Source organism: Phycodurus eques, chromosome 18 (assembly GCF_024500275.1).
Source record: "Phycodurus eques isolate BA_2022a chromosome 18, UOR_Pequ_1.1, whole genome shotgun sequence".
NCBI classification, from domain to species: Eukaryota; Metazoa; Chordata; class Actinopteri; order Syngnathiformes; family Syngnathidae; genus Phycodurus; species Phycodurus eques.
In genome coordinates, this window is record NC_084542.1 from 19,404,106 (window position 1) to 19,427,307 (window position 23,202).

General features: G+C 41.6%; 1 protein-coding gene across 1 annotated transcript in view; it reads left to right on the top strand.

Annotated features, from left to right (window-relative positions):
- adgrg6 (adhesion G protein-coupled receptor G6) overlaps positions 1-22,448 on the top strand; it is a 43,690-nt gene extending 21,242 nt beyond the window's left edge. Inside the window, exons 16-29 of the mRNA XM_061703634.1 lie at positions 1,382-1,518; positions 3,668-3,833; positions 4,063-4,194; positions 8,573-8,689; positions 8,804-8,849; positions 9,761-9,867; positions 9,948-10,075; positions 10,698-10,966; positions 11,372-11,474; positions 12,623-12,773; positions 12,875-13,007; positions 13,746-13,847; positions 17,595-17,732; positions 21,574-22,448. Coding sequence (XP_061559618.1) covers positions 1,382-1,518; positions 3,668-3,833; positions 4,063-4,194; positions 8,573-8,689; positions 8,804-8,849; positions 9,761-9,867; positions 9,948-10,075; positions 10,698-10,966; positions 11,372-11,474; positions 12,623-12,773; positions 12,875-13,007; positions 13,746-13,847; positions 17,595-17,732; positions 21,574-21,704 — 1,860 coding nt within the window. The 3' untranslated portion in view covers positions 21,705-22,448. The remainder of the gene's footprint in view (positions 1-1,381; positions 1,519-3,667; positions 3,834-4,062; positions 4,195-8,572; positions 8,690-8,803; positions 8,850-9,760; positions 9,868-9,947; positions 10,076-10,697; positions 10,967-11,371; positions 11,475-12,622; positions 12,774-12,874; positions 13,008-13,745; positions 13,848-17,594; positions 17,733-21,573) is intronic.
- Positions 22,449-23,202: the final 754 nt, after the last annotated feature.

Consider the following 23,202-nt stretch of genomic DNA (forward strand, 5'->3'; position numbering starts at 1 on the left):
GTAGTAAAAGAGTGCGGGTACTCGACTGGCCTGCCTGCAGTCCAGACCTGTCTCCCATTGAAAATGTGTGGCGCATTATGGAGCGTCAAATACGACAACGGAGACCCCGGACTGTTGAACGGCCGAAGCTTTACATCAAGCAAGAATGGGAAAGAATTCCCCCCAGAAAGCTTCAACAATTAATGTCCCCAGTTCCCAAACATTTATTTAATGTTGCTAAAAGAAAAGGTGATGTAACACAGTGGTAAACATGACCCTGTCCCAGCTTTTTTGGAATGAGTTGCAGCCATAAATTCTAAGTTCATGATTATTTGCTAAAAACAATAGTTTATCAGTTCAAACATTTAATGTCTTGTCTTTGTAGTGTATTCAATTAAATATAGGTTGAACATTATTTGCAAATCATTGTATTCTGTTTTTATTTAACACAACGTCCCAACTTCATTGGTCAACTACAAGAGACGACACAATCATTGACATTTTACTAATGTCTTTTATCAACCCAAACTACATGAACACAACATTGTCTTGTTTTTCCTCCTTTCGTGGTGATTTCGAATAGCAAGCCGTTTTTTTATCTGTGAGGCTGGACACTTGATTAGGGACGGAGAGCAAGACGGCAGCCGGCCAGGTTTGTCGTCGATGTACTTTTGCGCACTAAATATTCTGAACATGTATTGCGTATTTAAAAGAGGGTTTTGCACTTTGTCAGTGGAAGGCTAAAAAATATAATTCTGAAGGATGTAAATTAATAGCAAACTGAATATTATTATGAAGTCAGCAACCGCAAGAGTCATTGTTTTATTTCACTCCATCTTACAGCAGTAACAATCGTATGTGCCCATCCTGAGTAAGATTGCGTTTAAAATTTGGAACAGCACGTACATCGGGAAAACCACAGAGATGCAGTTGAAAGGAGTTATGTCATACTTGCATGACTTAATAGCGTGGCTCGACTCTTTGACTGACTGGCTCCAAGTAAGCCTTTGATCATCCACAAGCTCCAAAATATAATTGGCAAATTTTTTGTTGGCATAATGTTTACACGATCGGAAAAGTTCTCCTCGTCGCTTTTCATTTTGCCCTATGCTTCGCTCAGCGGTGTCATGTGCTGTGTGGCTGCTGTTCTCAAGGGCTAATACTGTAGAAGCGTCACACACAGGCACAGGTTAATGATTGAGATTGCTTTTTGTTTGCTGAAACTTGAACCGTTTGATTTTACTTTGGGAGCATGCTGTAGCATAGACTGGCAGATAGTGTTTACAAAAATCTAACCCTGACACCATGGCGACTGTGGGCCCGGGAAGTACTTGCGGTGGCAAAAAATATTTTGCCGGAAGTCCCGCCCCATCCATGGCATCAACCCTATTGGTCTGCGCAGGTCTCCAAAGTGGTGGGAAAAGTGCAGCAGCTGGTGGACGTGGCCAACATCAACACCAGCTTGGCCTCCACCGTGGTCACAATCATCTCCAACGTGATGAGCAGCCCCCACAGCACCCTCGCACCTGCCTCAGACAGGTACTCCCAACCCTCATCCCACTCCAGTCCAATACACTCTAATGCATAGACCCTTAATATTTTTTGCCACCTAACTGTTTTTCCATCACATTTTTGGTTTGGTTAGCATGTAGATACGAGGGCTTGTCTCCATACAATGATACATAGACAGCCTGTAGAAAAGGCCCTAAAGATATTCATTATTGGGTGGAAAATATGTTCATTCTTTTAATTTATCACGTTAGTATTCTTGTCGATCGGTTAGTCGAGCGGGTCAGTTCCCATGGCTTGTACATGGCCAGTGACGTCATGATGGCTGCAAGCAGAGGGTGCGACTCAGTCTATAGCATTTGAACGGGCTTCTAAGTTTCGTTGGGCTGTTCGTCAATTACAGCGTGAGTAGCGACACAAGTATACAGTATTATAAGTGCCTTGTTAGCAATAGCCATTACCTGTTGCACCAGGATGAGATATTAGTTTTTAATGTGACCCCAATAAGTGGAAGTTACCGTGCATCGATGGCTAGGAAGTGGTGCAGTTTGACTTTCAGAATAAGAGCATGATACAGGAAGTGCAATGTTAACAGTGTGAATGTTAAAAGCGATCTGGATATTTGTAAGTTTCATTATTTGAAAATGGCATGTTCTAAGTTTGCTGCTAAAAGAAAGTGAGAGAGGGTTTTAGTGAAATCAACACTGGCCAACACCCAAAGTGTGAAGCTGCTGAATACTATGACAGAAGTAAAGTTTTCCATCTTTCTTGTTCTTTATTGTGTTTATACTTAAAAAGAAAAGTGTTCTCATCACCCTCAATATATTTGTTTTAGAGTCCGTTTTTTAATGAACTCTTCACTAAGCCATCACCTTATCGTGGTGGGGTTTTTTGTGTGAGCCAAGTAGTCTGGGGCTTTATTACCCTGGCAGGGTCACCCAGAGTAAACAGGTCCCGGTTTTGAATGGAATTTCCTGAAGTCTACAATCATCTCTACCGTTTTGAGCGTGTTCAGCTCCAGGTTGTGTCGGCCGCACGAAAGCTCCAGCCGCTAGACCTTTGATGCCATTGTGGTGCAGTTTCCTAATCAAAATGTCAGTATTGATTGTGTCAAAAGCTTTGGACAAATCCCCCCAAAAACTCCTACTACACAATCACGGCCATCGATTGCATGTTGTCACTGAATATTGCCATGCAGGTGGCACTATCCTTGCAACAATCATATCCAATTTATTTCAATCATTAAGTCTATTGTAGACAACTAGCTCCAGGATTTTAGAGAGGGTTGGTGTTGGATTTATCTCACCAAACATTATTATGAATAAACACAAAAGGAATGAAGACGTTGGTCATTTTACTCATGAGGAGGGCGCATGGGAGATTGTTCAGGTTACAGCCTCTCAACACGCTCTAAACAATCTCCCCCGTCGCTCCTACATTTATTTGAAAATAGGAGGGTTCTACAAGACATAATATTCTAAGCATTAAGACACAACACAAAACATAGGACCAGACGACACCTGTCCCGTCCCCGACCACATCCGATCACGTCCTTGGTCAAGGCGCCCTTCCATCAAATGTTGCTGAGTCATCTTCTTGAAGGCGAGACATCTTTCTATCTAAATATTGTCCATAATACTAATGCAAGCTACTAATGCAAAATACTAATGCAAGCTAAGCAAATAAATGATAACTACTAAGATATATCTAACAGTTGGCAAGATGGATATCGGATGGTAATTACTTTTTCACCGGATTTGAAGATTGGGAGAACTTTGGCTGTTTTTGGTTTGTGGTATGACTTGAGTGGAGAGGGACACAAAACACAGAAGACAAACGGTTGCACAATTACTTCTATTAAGATGCAGTGACTAGGTTTTTCCCTGTCAGGAATCGCCACGGCGAGTCACTCACATTATTTCTTTGGCACAGTTTTTATGCTTTATGGAATAAATTAAACATGTCAGTCAAGGTAACACTGTACTTTTGAACTCTACTGTACTTGGCTCGACTGGACTCCTAATGCAATGTACTGGTTTTGACACCCATGTATTGTATTCTACTGGACCCCAGTCGATGCTATTTTCGTCTCTTACAAGTGACGCTCTTCTTGAATGAGAAACTATTGTAATGCTGGCTCGTCGGCACGTGTTGACACTGTGGTGTGACTTGCTGTCAGGGCATTAAAGGCGGTGGATCATCTTTTGGACAAGTTGCAGTTTGAAGGCTCGAGCGTGAGCATCAGATCCAGACGTCTGGCTTTAGGGGTGTCTGCCTTTAACTCGTCTGCCTTTAATGGGACCTCTTTCAGCGCCTTCATCCCAACAAATGCCACCGACCCTCAGGTAATACCCTAACACTTAGTTAGTACCCCACCCCTAACCTAACCCTAATCCTCAGGTCATCCCCTAACTCTCAGGTAGTACCCTAACCCTAGTACCCTAAATTTCAGGTAATTCCCTAACCCTCAGGTAGTACCACCCACCCTCAGGTATCGCAAACACCACTACGTTGCCTCCTAATAGTCAACACTAGATTTTGACAAACTGTTGTTGTTGGCCCCACACCCTTCAGATTGACTTTGAGTCAGAGCGAATCAATTCGCTGGCTCAAGTCACGCTCCCGTCCTCGTTGCTGTCGGGGGCGAAGCCATCGTTGCCGATCCGCATCAACTTCCTGTTCTTCAGCACCACCAGCCTCTTCCAGGTCACACATCAACTCTCACCATGTCTCGAATGTTTGTCATATGCTTAATGTCTCTAACGAAGGCGGGAAGTAACAACTGTACTTTAGTCAATTTTTCAGGTATCTGTGCTTTATTTATTTTACTGATGACTTTTCACTTTTACTCTCTGGATTTGTGTAATGTACTTTCCATTCCTTACTTTGTCAAAATAGTCTGGTTACTTTTTTCCACCTCTGCGGCTGATGACATGACGTAAAATGATGTAAAGATTAGGGGTGGAACGGTTTTTGAAAACCGTCCAAACAGTTTGGTTTGGCTGTTTCGGTTCGGTCTGCACGTGTTCCGTTCTCTTCATAAGATGCGCAACTCTTTTTAAAAAAAAATTATTACATTTTTTTCTCCCCCGTCATTTACCAAGGAGGTGAAGCAGTGTGTACACTCCAGAGCAAAGTAGCACGTTAGCCAAGATGGCAATGCGGACACGTCATCTGCATCATGTCTTCTGGTGATGCAGAAGCGATATTGCTTCGGGGCACGTCACCAGAGATCTTGCGTTGGAGAGAAGAGATACAGACTGTGTGGAAGGTGTAGGCTTACGAAGGTACTTCTCCGTCTTTATCTTTCCAACGTAAGAGCTCTGGTTGCTCGGCTCGCCTGCTTTATAGCGAGACGCCCCGTCCGAGCCGTCCTCCTACGGTGGCCCCTCCTTGCCAGATTCTGGTCTGCCGACGGAGGCGGCTCGGGCGCGCCGCTGGTTCCTGCGTCCGTCTGTCCGTCAAGCAAAGAGTTTCTCCAAGTAACACATAAGTGATTCTTTGAAAAACATAAAACGTGAGCGTCAGTGCAGCCCGTCACTCACTGCTGCCTCCGCACGTACAGTCCACTCCAAAAGTATTGGAACAGCAAGGTCAATTCTTTTGTTTTTGTTGTGTACTGAAGACATATGGGTTTCAGATCAAAAGATGAATGAGACAAAAGTTCAGAATTCCTGCTTTTATTTCATGGTATTTACATCTAGATGTGTTAAAGAACTTGGGACAGAGCACCTTTTGTTTGAAGCCACCCACTTTTCAAGTGAGCAAAGTTATTGGAACAGACATTATTAAATGAACTTAAAGTGAATACCATTTTATATTTGGTGGGATACCCCTTACTTGCAATAACTGCATCAAGCCTGCGAACCATTGACTTGACCAGAATGTTGCAGTGTTCATTTGAAATGCTTTTCCAGGCCTTTACTCCAGCCTCTTTCAATTCGTTTGTTTCTGGGGGTTTCTGCCTTCAGTCTCCTCTTCAGGAGGTAAAATGCATGCTCTATTGGGTTAAGGTCCGGTGATTGACTTGGCCAGTCTAAGACCGTCCACTTTTTCCGCCTGATGAAGTCCTTTGTTGTGTTGGCAGTGTGTTTTGCGTCATTGTCTTGTTGCATGATGAAGCCAAACCAAATGCTTTTGTAGACTTCAGAATTCATTCTGCTGCTACCATCATGAGTTATATCATCAATAAAGACTAGTGAGCCCGTTCCTGAAGCAGCCATCCAAGCCCAAGCCATGACATTACCTCCACCACACTTCACAGATGAGGTTGTATGTTTTGGATCACCCCTGCCCTGTGGAGGTTGGCAGTGATGTCACTGACTGTTGGGTGTTTCTTCACAGCTCTCACGTTTCTGTCATCAACTGCTGTTGATACCCTTGGCCGACATGTTCGATGTCTGGTGCGCAGTAGACCAGTAGTTTCTTTCTTTTTCAGGACATTACAAATTGTTGTATGGTTTGTGCAATAGCTCTGATCGATGTTTCCCTCTTCTTGAAAAGTGGGTGGTTTCAAACAAAACGTGCTCTGTCCTGAGTTGTTTAACACGTCTTCTATATGTAAATACTATGAAATAAAAGCTGCAATTCTGAACTTATCATATTCATCTTTTGATCTGAAACCCAAATGTTTTCAGTATATAACAAAAACAAAGGAAGTGACGTTGGCGTTCCAATACTTTGGAGGGGACTGTACATGCTGCTACCAATGTGCTAATGCTACGTAACAATCAAACTTGCTGGAAATCACAATGTTCATGACAGGTTTTTTGTTTATGATGGAAACTTTGCTTCACCCGAGGATACGCGATGCTAGCATGCTAGCCCCTAAAAAGTGTGAGGCATGTACACCAACTGTTGTAATTCTTATACCGTTTACCTGATTTGGATGTAAATACCCTCACATTAAAGTTGAGAGTCTGCGGTCGAAGCACATCTTGTTTGTTTCATTTCAAATCCTTTGTTGTGGTGAAAAAGAGGTTGGGGGGAAAGAAGTTGTTTAGAGTCAAAAAGATAACAGCGTCCATGTCCCAATATTTATGGACCTGACTGGAAGCATATATCAATGCCGCTAGTAACATAAAGAAGACGTTTATAGAGTGAACTTTATGCACAAGCCAGGCTCATTCATGTATGATTTCAGTAGACCTTTGTTGAGCCAAGGCACCTATTTTACGTTAGAAAAACCTCACGGTAAACCACCAAACAAAAATATAATAAAATTTCTGAATAATGTAATAATGATCTTGTCTCAATTTAGTCACAAGTTTACAGTATGTACTCAGTGGGAAATCTGGGCTGCTTTAGTTGAACACAAAGCTGATAAATTTGTAGGCAGTCATGACTTCCGTTGTATGATTTGCAACAGGTGGATGGATACACAGTTTTATTGTAACTTGAATTATTCTGCCTCTCACCCTAAAAAATTGTACCGGCATTACCAGCAACCTTTTATTGCTCAGTGACTGTTTTTCTCAATGTCTTTATGTCTCAAAAGTATTCTCTGTCAATTGACGGTCTGTTGTCGTACTAGAGCAACGCCAACTACCAGAGACAAATTCCTTGTATTTTTTTTTTTGACATACTTGGCAAAATAAAGATGATTTTGATTCTTATATGCCGCTGGCATAGATAAAACATCAAATATATATTTAATACAAAATAAGTATAATACAGTCACAACAACGATGCTAATTGCTCGCAAGCGGTGTGACGCAGAGGATAACAGTATGCCCTGAAACCAGAGGGGAATCTGTTCATATCCCCGCCCGGGCAAGTCGTGGTTGTGTCCCAGGGCACTTACCCACATCGCCCATGAATAGATGTGCTTAGATGATTGGCCGTGGTCAGAGGGGCCGTAGGCGAAGAATGGCAGTCACGCTTCCATCAGACTGCCCAAAGGCAGCTGTAGCTACACGTAGCTTAGCAGGTGTGAGAGGTGTGACTGTGAAGTGAATGTATGATGTGTGCAATTGTAAAGCGTCTTTGTGTGTCTAGAAAAGCGCTATATTAGTGCACTGCATAATAATAATAATTATTAATGATAATAATTATGCTGTGAACATACTTTTAACCCAACTATACAAGACAATTGATTTTCCTGAGTAAACGTGTACCTAACCGAACTGAAAACCAAGGTGTGAACCGTTCCACCCTTAGTAAAGAGCGAGGGAAAGTCAACCGCAGTTGAGATCTTGAAGGATTGATTGAGATCTTGGGGGCGGATAAACTGATTCATTGTGTCAAATGCGTTGCCAAAAAACATGAATTCCTCGTGTTAAAAAAGAATCAGAAAAAAACGTGTATTTTTAAAGATTGAGGGGAACGTCAACTGCAGTTGAGATCTTGAATGATTGATTAAGATCTTGATGGTGGATAAACAGATTGAGTGTGTGGAATACGTTGCCTAAAAAACATGGATTTATGGCATTCAAAATGAGTCTGAAAATCACATAAGTGTATTTTTAACAATGGAGGGGAAAGTCAACTGCAGTTGCGATCTTGAATGATTGATCGAGGTCTTGGGGTGGAGGAATAGATTGATTGTGTCGAATGCATAGCCTAAAAAACATGAAGTGCTGGCGTTCAAAATTAATCAGAAATTTTATTTTATTTTTTCTTCAGTTATCATTGGTTTATTTGACATTTTCTAAGTCAGATTACAATGTTGGTAAGGCTCCTGCAACATGTTGTTGTGATAGCAGAAAAGTCTAAGCCAACACCATGTTTCTTTCCACTGGGCCAAGTTATCAGAATTGGGATGTACTGTGTATATATATGTATGTATATATATATATATATATATATATATGTAGTACATAATTGAAAGTAAGTCTATCTTTACTTTTGCATTTAAGTACATTAGAGTCTTTACTTTTTTTACTTAAGTGCAAGAGTTAAATCACTGCTTTTACCAGGTGTTTTTTTTTCCTCTCCAATACTTTTCTTACAATCTGTAGTTCTATTCAAGTACAGCGTATGAGAACTTTTGCCACCTCTGGTCTCTAATGTATGTCATGTCTCTGAGGTACCTCAAATGCCGAATGTCTCTAACGTGTGTCATGTCCGTCATGTTATCCGTCAGCTGGAGCAGGACGGCCGCGCGCTCATCAGTTATGTGGTGGCGAGCAGCGTTGGAAACCGCAGCATCAGCAACCTGCAGGATCCTGTGGAGATCCACATCACTCATTTGTCACCTCAAGTCAGATTTTTTCTTTTCGCCTTTCTTTCTTTTTCTTTCTTGTTTTCTCAAAGATCGCACCTCGAAAGACCATTTTGACTTGTGTTGCCATGACGACCGATCTTCTCCTTGCAGACCATCCTCAGTCCAGTGTGCATGTTTTGGGACTTCAGCATGAATGGTCAGTGATTATAAGGATGATGATGGTTATGATAAGGATGAGGATGATGAGTAGGAGGAGGAAGAACAGGAGAATTGTGATGATGATTTTTGGGGAGGCTATTTGGCTGGATCTTCAAGATGGGGTGGTGTATTGTTCAGCCCCTTAAGGTTCAATTGGATTTATTTAAACAGGTGATAGATGGTCGATGATAGGTGATTGATGATAGGGAATAGATAACAGATGGAGGATAATAAATGATAGATAAATTAATAAAGCGTCTGAAATCACATAACCATAAGGAGGTGCATAATATTGAAACTGATAACACAAATAACTTATACAAAGGCAGAATAGGACTACGACATAAACATCCTTGGGGAAAAAAAATCCCCATAAAAGATGCTAAAATATAAAACACTGGCAATCTGAAGGTGAATCGTTCACACTCATTTTGAAGAACTGCGATGCAGTGATGCGTTGTGATCATGTAGGGGCACTTCTAGTGGCAGACAGAAAACATTGCTAATGGCGGCTTCCAGCTAAATGCTTTGTGCCGCGATGACCTTTTAGACTCCATATAAGCACCATAAAACAACATACGTGCTAAAAAAATATACATATAATACACAATAAAGAACATGTAAGCTTACTTTGTGCTAATGAACTGTGTCAAGCGAAACTAAGCTGTAAACGAGGGCTGTTAAACTTGAGCTGTTTTCTGCCGAACTTCCGGACTCAAATGTGCATGTGCACCTGACACAATACAAAATGCAATTGTGAGAACACAACACCACACAATGTCTGGGAGACTTTTATACAGTGACGATAGTGATGAGGAGAATTTAGATGATGATGATGATGATGATGCGACTGTCGTTAAGGCAGCAGTGTGATGACATCGTGCCTCTGTGTGCATGCCTGTCCTCCAGGTGGTGCCGGAGGCTGGAATGGCGATGGCTGCCGCGTGTCCGAAGAATCTGCCGTCAACAAAACGGTTTGCCTGTGCGACCACCTGACGCACTTTGGCATCCTGATGGTGAGTGACAGGCGGCGGCCATACTGATTTGCGGTGATCGCCGGACATGTTGGTTTGTGCCAATAGTTTTTTGCATTCAGGACATTTCAGGAGTGTCACCGCACATCGACCGGCGTAACAACCGCATCCTGACCTTCATCACCTTCATTGGCTGCGGTGTGTCGGCCATCTTCTCAGCCGCCACGCTGCTCACCTACGTCGCCTTCGAGTGAGTGGCCAAGCTCTGCCCACACAGGAAGTTTACTTTTTTAAAGTACAGCGAATCCCCGTTTATCACTTTCCAGACACCAACAAGTTCAATCAACTATATCATTTTGTCTAGTAACAGTCTGCTAGTTTAATGCTGACATATAATGTGAAACGCCATAGACGGCTAACAGAAACGGCATGGATTCAAACAACTTCTACTCTAACACAGACAGCAAACAGAGCATACGACAGTACTCACAGGCATATCTTCTCTCTGCGACGTGGGAACAATGACTACTATTGGATCCTAGACGGGCACCTTCTCTTCCTCTCCTCTTTGCCGTTAATTACACGCACTGTAAAGTCAGACTTGCATGTACACCGTGAAAAGACAATAAAACAAGCACTTTCAAACCTACAATTTGCAGGAGTGAGGTTTACTGTAAAGGTTGAAAGTTTTAGTCAAAATAACGAGTAATGTACTCTGCAAATGTATTCGAGTGAGCTCTGGTGTACGCTATATTTGGTTTTCTACTGGATATTACTCCACTTATACTACTCTACTCTGATGAGCTGTACTATATTTGACTCTGGTTTACTGTATTCTACTGGACTCAAGTGTTGTGGGCTGTATCGTGCAGGAAGCTGCGTCGAGATTACCCGTCCAAGATTCTGATGAATTTGAGTGCGTCGCTGCTGCTCCTCAACATGAGCTTCTTGCTCAATGGCTGGTTGTCGTGGCAACGCAGCGAGGCTCTATGCCTGGCGGCGGCCGCGCTGCTTCACTACTTCCTTTTGACGTCGTTCACGTGGATGGGCCTGGAGTCGGTGCACATGTACATCGCGCTGGTCAAAGTGTTCAACACGTACGTGCACAGATACATCCTCAAGTTCTGCCTACTGGGCTGGGGTGAGTCTTTTCCCGCATGTGGGAAACACTTTGAGCATTTATTCCAGTTCCTTCAAAACCAGCTCTAGGTCCATACTCGTACTCGCACATTTGGTCTTCACAAGTAAGACAATTTAGCGTACGAGTGGAACAACTAGGGTGCACCACCAAAAACAAATTGTACTACTAGCGCCACATTTGGCTAGTACGCAATTAAACTTTTCTAGTAAACTGCTGTACTGTGCGAGTAACTCGACTAGGCCCAAGCAGTTGGCATGTGCCACATACTAGTAGCCTCCCTCTTAAGGATATGGGGGGAAAAAAGTTCAAACTGCTTTCCAAATGTGCTTTTTTTTTTTTCTTTCCTGTCAGCCTCACCCCAACGGGGGGGCGCCACAAAAGTCCACTCTTATCTTGTGTTTCCAGGCATTCCCGCCGTGCTGGTGGGATTGGTCCTGGTGGTGGATAAACGCTCATACGGACCCCAGGAGTATGGCGGCGACCATTTTGGTGAAGGATCGTCACAGTTGTAAGTATTGACAGACGGACCGACCGGCTGACCCACCGACCGATCGTTCGATTGATAGATTTGCATTTACCGTTAAGGTCAAGATTGAGTTAAGGTGTCGGTCCTGTTTCCAATGATAATCCTCAAAGTTTCTACAGCCTAATTGCAGTCTACCTGTAGTAAATATAGTTTATTGGACATGTTTCGGAAAGGCACACACCTGTCTATTAAGCTCCCATGGTTGACAGTGCTTGTCAGAGCACGAACAAGCGAGGATATGACAAAATTGGTTAAAAAAAAAAACTATGTAGTTGATTATTTAGGTCTTAAATATGCTTTGGTAAAAATATAATAGAAAATATAGTACCTTAAACCAAACAGTTTTCTTTTTGTATGTAAGTCTTTTGTTCCTCAAATATCTCCCCCCCCATATCTTATCACAAAACCTCGCACCCCAAAAATTACAAATCCAGGCTCTGTTGACTTTTAATTGCTCTGGGCGGCCCCCTGGTGGTCGTGGGGCCCTAAGCAGGTGCTTTGCTGTTTTATGCATTGGGCTGACTCTGCATATCAATAATAATCTAGAACAGTGGTTCTTAACCTGGGTTCGATCAAACCCGAGTGGTTCGGTGAGACAGTCGCCGGGGTTCAATGGAGGACTCGCCACACACCGTGTGTGCGTGCATGCATGTATCCGTAAAAGCCTTTTTACACTGCATTTTGAATGCCGTGTTCATGCCATTCAAAACGCAACGCTGCGTCAAGGTGGGCGTTTACCATTGCGGCCCTGCGTCTCGAGTTGAAATGCTTTGTTCTTTTTTTAAACTTTAAATCTTTAGTGAACAACATTTCAACGATACAATTGAGTTGAATAGCATTGCTGTGCCGTCAGACAGGTAATATATGGTAAGCAATAAATTGTGTCATTTTGCTATAGTGATACATTCGTGCAAAGTGGGAAAGTATCGTATTATTGGCAGGGATATATCATACAGAATGATGTAATGCTGAATTATAATACACCCAAAGTGTACAATGTTTGAAAATGTTGATGTGCATAAAATGTATGCACCATAGTTTTATTGCGCATTGAAACGTGAAAGGAGTGGTAGATATTGTGGTCCGTCAGTAAGCAAAATGGCGGCTGTGTGGTGCTGTTGTGTCCTTAGCTGCTGGATCCGAAGTGCTCTGGTGTTCTACACGGCGTGCGTGGCCTACTTCTGCCTCGTCTTCCTGCTCAACGTGGCCATGTTTATTGTGGTCATGCTGCAGATCTGCGGACGCAATGGCAAGCGCGGAAACCGCACACTGCGGGAAGAGGTACTCATACTGGTACTTGTGCTGATACTGCTACTGATAGCTATACTGCTCGCGCTAGCCACGTTGTCGCCTTTAACGCTTGCGTCCTGTGCGCCGCTCAGGTGGTCCGTAACCTTCGCAGTGTGGTCAGCTTGACCTTCCTACTTGGGATGACGTGGGCCTTCGCGTTCTTTGCCTGGGGACCAGTCAGCCTCGTCTTCGTCTACCTCTTCGCCATCTTCAACTCGCTGCAAGGTGACGACACTCAAGTAGGGCTGCAAGATATGGACTTTATAAAAAAAAAAAAAAAGAAAAAGAAAAAAACTTGTCACAAAAAAAAAAAAATTATTCCTAATTGGAATGAATTTTCCCTCTTTGCTAATACAAAAAGTAAATGACCATGACACTATTCAAAACAAGTTTTGCTTTTGTTTTTCCTAATCTGGGATTTGCATTATTTCTCATGATACCAAACAACCTCTGAAACATTTTTCAAGACGTTTTTTACTCACCATTACCTTGCAAAATAGTAGAAATTAAAAAAACATCTTTGCAGATAACGTGAAAAGTTGAGAAATCTAACCGCTAAATGGCTAAGTTGTCAACCCTAACTGCTTTTGTAAACCAGCTCCTCTCTGTTGGCAGCTGTGTTGTTTGTGTAAGCAGTGCACATCAGCGAGAATGCGCTTTGAACTACAAAACCTGCTAAAAAAATCGATTCTCAACAAAAAACATCCTGAAAAATCAACTGGAATAAATGGATCAAATGCCAAGCTCCACATTGTCGCGTGTAATATGACCATGACTTCTTGTTCTTGTTTTTCTTATCCTCCTTGATTCTATTTCTTCTTTTTGTTCTCCTTCTCCTTGTTTTTCTTGTTCTCTTTCTTCTCCTTATTGTTCTTGTTCTCTTTCTTCTCCTTATTGTTCTTGTTCTTCTCTTTGTTCTTCTCATTCTTCTGGCTCATCTTCTGGTGTTGAACGCGCATGCAGGATTCTTCATCTTCTTCTTCCACTGCGCTCTCAAAGAGAACGTTCAGAAGCAGTGGAGACGCTCGCTTTGCTGCGCTCGCTTCAGACTCTCGGACAACTCTGGTAACATCCTAAGCCTTCATCATACACATCATCATATACACCTCACCGTCATCACCATCAAGTCAAGAGAGGGAATTCCAGAGTCTTGCCAGGACATTTGTAAGCAGATGTTCCACAGGAAGTCACAGGAACAGGAATTGAGTGGTACTGAACCTTGCCTCGACTTACGAGCTTCTCTTGGTTAATTATTTTGCTTTGTCTTGTGAGCCATAATTGGAGTTTTGAGCGAGCTTCAGATGCACTGGAGGCCACTCAATACAATAGGTACAGTACACTTGTCACGTAGGTCCAAGTTAGAACCAAATAACAGGCCAATTAATGTGTCTGGAAATATAAATATAAAAAAATGTGCGGCTTCACAAGACGCCCTCTGAACCAGGAATTAATTATACGTCACTGGAGACATCTGAGAGCGAGGTCAGATTTAAAGTATATTATTAATAATAAATATTGTAATATAAAATAAGATACCGGCAGCATGGTGGACAACTGGTTAGCACATCTGCCTCACAGTTGTGAGGTTGCGGTTTCAAATCCGACGTCGCCTGTGTGGAGTTTCCATGTTCTCTCTGTTCCTGCGTGGGTTTTCTCCGGGTACTCCGGTTTCCTCCCACATCTCAAAAACATGTCTAGTAGGTTAATTGAAAACTCTAAATTGCCCATAGGTGTAAATGTGACTGTGACGGGTTGTTTGTTTATATGTGCCCTGCAACTGGCTGGTGACCAGTTCAGGGTGTACCCGCCTCTCGCGTGAAGTCAGCTGGGATAGGCTCCGGCACGCCCGTGACCGACCTGCGTGAGGAGAAGCAGTATGGGAAGTGAATGAATGAAAGTAAGATAACCATTATTAGTCCCACAATGGGGAGATTTTAATCATTTCAGCAGCAATAGTGGATATAGGAAATATAAACATATAAATAGTATGCAAGAGAAGACATCTGGACATGTACTTTCATAAAATAGAAATCTAAACTATTGTCTCTGCATAAACTACCGAATTCAATCTATCAGGATTGTTATTTGTTTGCAAAATACAATGAGTTTTCATTGACTTTTGAGATCTGATTAATCTGATTTAATAGACTGTCCCCCCCCCCCCCCCCCAAGTTTGAAAAATAATTGGTAAAGGCGATTTTTTTTTTTTTTTTTTTTTTTTTGTTTTGTTGTCCTGTTTGGCTGTTAGGTCAAGCTGAATGGAAAATCTGTATCCCTTTTATGCCGGAACAGTTTTACTGTGTCACAGTGGAGTTTTGAAGCTTCCGCTGTGGTATTATAATTGAGGTTTATTGAGAATCAGACTTGATCAGTCGAACAGAACAAAGTTTCTCGAAGGGAGAAAGAAACAAAGACAAAAGACAAAGCATTAACTGTAAACAGGATGAGAGAAGCAAATCATTACATTATCTACAACAATGAAACGTTAAATATGAGTGTTGCATGGGGCTGTAGTGCTACACCCTGTGAGGGAAGGACAGGACAAGATAGAACAGGGCAAGGACAGGAGAAGAAGCATGGAGGACAAGGGTCATGAACCCGGCTGTGGTGGCATTAATTATGTAAATTATAAAAGTGTACAGGACGAGAGTATAAGTGAGGGGATACACAAGCGATTTGCATATTCATGAGTTATTTGACGCAGTAAGTGCATGACCCCACACCCAGTGAAAGAGTCCCAGGGGTGTGTGCCTGGGGATACATGCAAATGACTTGATACCGTTTTACATGCACAGAAGTGTCCTGTAATTGCTGTGGCCACACCGCAGCGGCTGAGGACCCCACCCAATCAATCGAGGGGCGGGATCAGGCCCAAAGGCGAATTAATCCATAGACACATATTTTTAATGATGTCACGTCGAAATCACATATACTTCGATTCAGGATGCAACTGCGTCCGCCATTACAAGGCTGATGCAATAAAGTAATTATGTTGTGCAGTTGAACACTATGCAGAATTATTTTAACCTATTCTATAATATACCTTAACTGTTCTGCAATAATTTTCTTGCCATCCAGCCATTTTCTTCCGCTTATCTTGCCAAATTTTGAAAATACGGAAATTCAGACAAATTTAGACAAATTGTTCTGGGTGTGAATTTCTATAGGTTGCCAGCTTTGAGTCTATAAAGTATACATGTGTTGTGTTTTACAGCAATACTTAACTATATTGATATATTTTTTAAATAATGTACCTGTGAATGAAATAGTGAAGATTATGGTCACTGTTGCCAAAATGTGCATGAGCAATGAATGTCCTGCACCGGTTATGTGAATGGGAGCGGAGGATGAGCCTAAACCTCAAAATGGCCCCCCCCTCTCTCTCTTTTTATTTTCATCCATGTCCCCTTTCAGCTCACATGTCTGTTTAGTGGGCCAACAATCCAACGAGTGCTTGGTGAATTCTGCTTCACAATGATAGTAGAAAAGACGCCAAAGGATCTAATCACGACGTTGCTATGAATGCAAGACACAGCAATATCGCCAAGAACCAATCAGAGCAAAGCTGTTTTCCATATTTAAATTAGGAATAACAGCGATCCAATCAGAGGAAGGTTTATTCACATATCAAATAGAAATTAGAAATCCGGCCATCTCAATTGCCAGGTGTAAAAGACTACATAGAATAGCTTGAAAAAGGGCATTATGGGCATTTCCAATTCTAATCAATCTTGCAAACCTCATAAACGGACATCAGAATGTCATGATTGCATTCAGGAGTTTAGGGCAGGGCAGTGTACAAAGTTAACCGCTGTTTCATAGCCCATCTTTTAATTAATGAATTGTTTTTATTTTATATGGAGATCACAAGAATGTTGGATGAACCAGATGCATTGCTTAATGGGTTTTAGCACAAGCACTAATTCTCAACACGCAGACTTTTAAGAATACTTTTTACTACAACCACAAATGAAATGGTATAAAAATTTAATTCCCCGATTACCATGACCAAAAATAATCCTGATTATCTGTATTATCATGATATTGCTGAAAGACAGACGCCCTTTCCCGCATGCTTTAAACACATTTAACCTCAAAATTCACTTTTTAAAGTTTTCCTTAACTCCCGTTCTCACTCTCTTGCGCTCAAGAAATGGGAAGAAACCCATAACCCTAACCTTATCATCAGTGTCACTTTGAGGAAACGAAAAAATTACTCACTCACAGGTTTCCAAATAAGAGGCAAGTGTGCTTGCTTCAATCTGTTTATTGGGCACTCCGTTGGAGTTTACTGTAAAGTAACCCATTGAAGAAACGAAAACACCAAAATATTCAACTAAAACATACAGTAATGACTAAAGTTGGCTATGTTAATTCTATCTAATATACAATGTGAAATACGATAGGCTACAGGAAATTAGCTTAATTTCCAACAACTGCAACTTTAAGAAACACAGAGCGGCAAGACATGCAAACAGAGCGTACAACAATACTCTCTCTTCTCTGTGGGAATGAGTATATTACACTGAAGGGGTGTCCTCCTCTTTTTGTTAATTATGCCGCATGTCTTCCCGTAGACCTCAGTGCTGCCCAGCATGCTGTGGCGTGACCTGGTACTACACTAAAGGCGTGGAGCCGGAAATTTGGACTAGACTGTATACTATAAAAAGTCATTAATAATGACGGCTTACAAATCTGCAATGTAGCGGTGCTTCACTGTATTGAAATTTCAAACAAGAATGATGAGGACGACAAGGAGGTGGATGAGGATGATGAGGATGTCAGTGGTCACATGACTTAAATGTGTGTCAGACTGGAGTAAAACGCCGACCAACAACACCAAGAAGGCGGCTTCGGAGCAGGCCGTACAGTCCTTGTCGTCAGGCTCGTTTGGCTCCAGCGCTGCCTACTGGACCTCCAAAGTCAGACTGACGCCTTTCAACAATGCAGGTGTCTCTCACACACGCACACCATCACACATTTATAATTAACATCACACAATGAGTGGCAGTTGTTGATGATGTCATAGAATATGACAGAGAAGTGGGACTTGAGTCACATAACATGACTCGAGTCACACTTAACTCACCAATTTTAGGACTTGGGATTTGCTTGGCTAAAGGTTATGCAAGATTTCACTTGATTTTGACTTGAACAACATGATTTAAAAAGCCATCCTGTTTACATTTGAAAATCTGCATTTTCAACATTGAGTGACATTTATTTTCATTTCCCAACTCAAAAATGAGACCCAACAACAACTTTGGCATCTAACTACACCCTTTTTATATAAAACCCCAAAGACAGCGAAGCTACGTTAACGCCACAGTTGAGCTCACTGTTGGAAGTGACAGAAATTTTTAGCCACCAAGCGACGCCTGCGTTACTTCCGGTTTAGCGTAATTTGAAGTTTAATAGTTAAAACCAAACTATTTTTCTAATAAAGGGGCACCACGTCATAATTTTATGTGGATAAAATTTAGGGAACGTGACGAGAAACCTTTTTATCAGTCACGTAATCTGAAAGTTGCTACACTTTATGAAATTTTGAGTTCTAGATGACAGAGGCTTACTTGAACTCAGAACACAAACAAAATACAACCAAGAGTGGAATTTTATAGTGCAACCCCAATTCCAATGAAGTTGGGATGTTGTGTTAAAAAAAAAAAAACAGAATACAATGATTTGCAAATCATGTTCAACGTATATTTAATTGAATACACTACAAAGATAAGATATTTAATGTTGAAACTGATAAAGTTTATTGTTTTTAGCAAGTAATCATGAACTTAGAATTTTATGGCTGCAACAGGTTCCAAAAAAGCAGGGACAGGGTCCTCTTTACCACTGTGTTACATCACCTTTTCTCTTAACAACATTCAATAAAGGTTTGGGAACTGAGGACACCAATTGTTGTTACAAACAATAAAGTTTATCAGTTTGAACATTAAATATATTGTCTTTGTCATGTATTCAATTCAATATAGGTTGAACATGATTTGCAAATCATTGTATTCTGTTTTTTTTTTTTTTTTTTTATGTATAACACAACGTCCCAACTTCATTGGAATTGGGGTTGTAAATTATAAACATCTATAGGACCAGAGTGTGAGTAAGGGGATACCCAAGACATTCACATAGTCATAAGTTATTTACTGAAATGAGTGAGTGGCCCCACATCCAGCTAATAAGCCATAGGGAGATGTGTGTCTGCGGACACATGCAAGAGAATTGACACCGTTTCACATCCAAAATGACCGTCAGAAGTGTCCTGTAATTGCTGTGCCTGCACCGCGGGGGCTGAGGACCCCCCACCTGCCCAATCGAGAGGTGGGGTCGGGCCCACCCACGTTGCCTCATGAATTCTGGCAACTGGGGTCATGATTAGTTGGCTCCTCTTCCATTTGTGCAAGATGCAGACTCCTAAAGTGTAAAGTTGTGCCCAAAACTCACACCACCAGTTTGAAGTTATGTCAGATTTTGCCCAATACAACCCAGGTGTGTAATCTTCCTACAGTGTATGTTTTGGTCCTGTCCCAGGCTTGCCACATTGTGGAAAGAAATCTTTAAAACTCAGCATATAATACTGAGCTCTCCAGAACCATTTTTACCTTCGTTTGGTGCACCCTTTCAACCAGTTGCCTGTCTCAAAAATCCGGCAGACCGTTCTTAACTTAGTCACCCTGTTGTCCAGACGAGTCGTACTCCTCAACTGGAAAGATCCTCAACATCCTTCTCACGGCAGGTGGATAAAGAAGATATCAGGTGCCATTAAATTGGAAAATTTTAGGTTTTATCATTTATTTATTGATTGTATTGCTTGACATGTTTTTTGTATTTTTTATCATTGAAACATTTTGACGAGATGTGTACTTACAAGTGTCCTCTGTAGGTTACGGTTTGACCTCTGGGGAGAGCAAAAATAGGGGCATACCTGTCCAGTGCTTTTAATTTATTCTTTTCCCCTTTTGAACAATTGGGAGTTGTTATACAATATTACTACATTGGGGATGTCTCTTAAACCTTGAAATGGACTCTCTCAGTAAGGAAAGCATCTGGTCCTGATGGCAACTTTGGACGCACTTTGCGTCACTGTGCAGGTCATCTCAGCGGGATATTCACAGTATTTTTTAAGATGTGTGCAGAGTGGTTTCTTGCCCTAAATATGGAAAACATCCACTATTATTCCTGTTCCAAAGTTAAATCATCAAGACTTTAATGACTTTTCAGACCAGTTGCAGTAACATGTATTGTGATGAAAAACTGAAATAATCCAAGAAAAAGTGGTTTTCTAAATTGATGGCAGGCTAAATCCACTTCAAATTGCCTATAAAACTGAGAAAGGTGTTGATGATGCGGAACTTTACATGTTAGACCGAGCACTAAAGCACCTTGAAAAACCCAAATCCCATGTGAGACTTTAATTTGCTGACTAATCTTCCGCTGTTAATAAGATGCATCCCCATATCTTAATTGAACGGCTAGCTGCTATTTCATGCTCCTAGATCAGACCTTTTTGTTGCTTTGAAACTTTCTAACAGAGTGTAGTGTGTCTTCCTTAATGGCCACATGTTTACCTCCATCATTTCTATCACTGGTTCCCCTCAGGGCTGTGTTCTTTCACCATTACCTTTTTTAATCATGTACAGAGAGAGCTTTCAAAAGAGGGCAGTCATTTGGTCAAATTTCCCGACGGCAACGCCATGCTGTCTCTTCTTCAGGATCGACTGTCTGATCCTGGCCTAGCTCCTTTTGAAATGATTTTATCAAATAGTGCGATGACAATTTCTTTGGACAGAATTTAACATAAGCAAAGGGTTTGGTTATTGATTTCAGAAATAATAGATGCCAAAAAGCCAGATATATAGTGAGGCAGTCCAAACCGTGGAAATGTATGAAACCGTATCTTAAGTTTGACAAAAATGCAGAGTTATGAGTAATGCGGGGACAATAAAGAATCGACCTGATATGGAAGCTCATATCTTTTAGTGTATCTAAAACCATTTTGTATATTTAACAGTATTTTATTCAGAGTCTTTAACATTTTTCCTTCATTTGTGGATTTGATGATCTGTCTGTGAAAGACACGATCAGTTTGAATCAGATAGTCAGGATCTGCTCCAAGATTATTGGAGTCCAGCTAACTGACCTTAGTGTGTTCCTTTAGTGTGCTTTGTAAAGAAACGTGGTCCAGAAAGCAGATTGCATTAGGATGCAGGGAGATCATGTCATGTCCAGCGGATTGACTTGAATACCCTCAGGGGTGGCGCTGCTGCACACCCCTGAGGAGGCCAAATTGTTGCTCGAGCTCTTATATCCGTTCAGCTATCATGTTGATGAATGCCAATTTTAGTGAGTATGTTGGTGTTAGGAACTTTAACTATAGATTGTTTTTCTTAGTTATACATTCCTCTATTTGTTTGAGTAATTATTTTTATATATTATACATACAAGGTGTCGCTGCTGATAAACTGAGTTTGACTAATTCACTGACAATCAGAGATGAGTATTGTAAGTGTAATGCATAGCTGTCAACCGAACTGCCCAAGTAGGATAATTTTTTATCTTTTAAAATCTGCCAATCTGTGAATTAGCAAATTAGCTGAGCCCCAGTTATGTGGGAGTTGAATATATTTTCTGAAAATCTCTCAAATAAATTTTTAATGTCATGTCTAAAATGGCTGTCCAAATGCTGTGCCTCTTGGAAGGCTGGATATGGAGTGATACCCAACACATCCTAAATAAAGTTGTAGTTGGGACTTAAACATTTTCATCTTCTTTGTCTTGGCAGAAAAACAAAATCAGACCAGCCCTTTTTCCTCAAAGGTGGCGTCCATCTCGTCATCATCGTCTGTCCTTCCCGTCAGCCAGATGATTGACAGGGTCAAAGGTTACTGCTCCACGCGCTCTGATGGCTTCTAAAAGAATATCACTGACCAACAGCTAAGCCTCATCCCCCCCCACACCCTGTTCTGGACTGCAGGACACAGACAGAATGCCATGATGTCACAACAAACAGGAAGTGACATAATGGCGTGGCCCCTACAAGAATTCATTGTGAATGTCCAGTGACTGCTTGGTGGTTGCCTAATGGTCGCCAGGTGGTCCTCGCATGGTTAACGGGTGCTCCCCGTGTGGTTGCCTGATTGTTGCCGTGTGGTCCCCACCTGGTCACTGGGTGGTCCCTTTGATGGTGGCTCAAGTTCCCCGCCATAAATGAAGGCCAGGAATATCAAAAATGGAGAGAGTAATTTCTCATAACTATTTGACGTTTTATCAATGTTGTTCCAGTGGGATTGGTTCCATCTGCTTTCAATCACTTCACCTGACAATCCCAAACATGAGCCAACCACTGTCCGACCTCATGCAAAGCGGTTCCATGTGACCTTGGACACTTTTGCACCGTCCTGTGAAAGCATATAGTGCTGAGTCATACATAGTGTGAAGGGCAATAACTATGTTTCAATCTTCAGATTGGATATGTAGAACTTTCAGCACAAGCTTTAAGTGTAACAACTTTTTCCTGATATTTTAACATCCAACTGCATGTGCTTTAAATTTTGCCTCTAACAAAAGGCATTTCAGTGGTGTCTCAGTAGGGGGCAATATGTAAAAGAGGACTTACTGCGCTCCTTGCAACTCTATCTGACTACATGAACAGAATAAATTCCCTAATACAAAAAAATAAAGAAAATGATGAATTATGACAACTGTGTCATCATATAGTGTGTGTTAATGAAGTGTTCCTAGGGTTAGGTTCAAGGAGAATGGGATGTAAAAACATCCCAGGCATGGGCAGAAGTATCACATATCTATTGTTACTCATTACTTTATTCAAACCCATATTTACTAAAGTTTAAACTCTGTGTGGATAGGATTGTCAACCTCCGTACAATAAGAAAAAGAATTGGAAGGGACCTATGCAAAAATCAACCAGCAGAGTGCAGTATAGCAAAAAACAAAACAGAAAAGGGTCAGGGGTTGTGGCCAAAGCACCACCTATCTCCCAACATTTTCAGATTGAAATTCATATTGCAATAGACATATAAACACATTTATACCCATATAGATAGTAATTACTTACGCTTCGGTTAAGTATATAAATCAATATATTTAATAATTTATCTCGACATACATACAATGTGCACGTATGCATGCATATATATAAATGCAGCCCTATGGGGGGCACAAGACAGTGCCAACTGTAGGCCGGTCCCAAGCCCGGATAAATGCAGAGGGTTGCGTCAGGAAGGGCATCCGGCTTCAAACTTTGCCAAACAAATATGAGCGTTCATCCAAAGAATTCCATACCGGATCGTCGTGTCCCGGGTTAACAACGTCCGCCACCGGCGCTGTCAACCTGCAGGGCGCCGTTGGAAATTCAGCTACTGTGGGTCGAAGTCGAAGAAGAAGAGGCGGA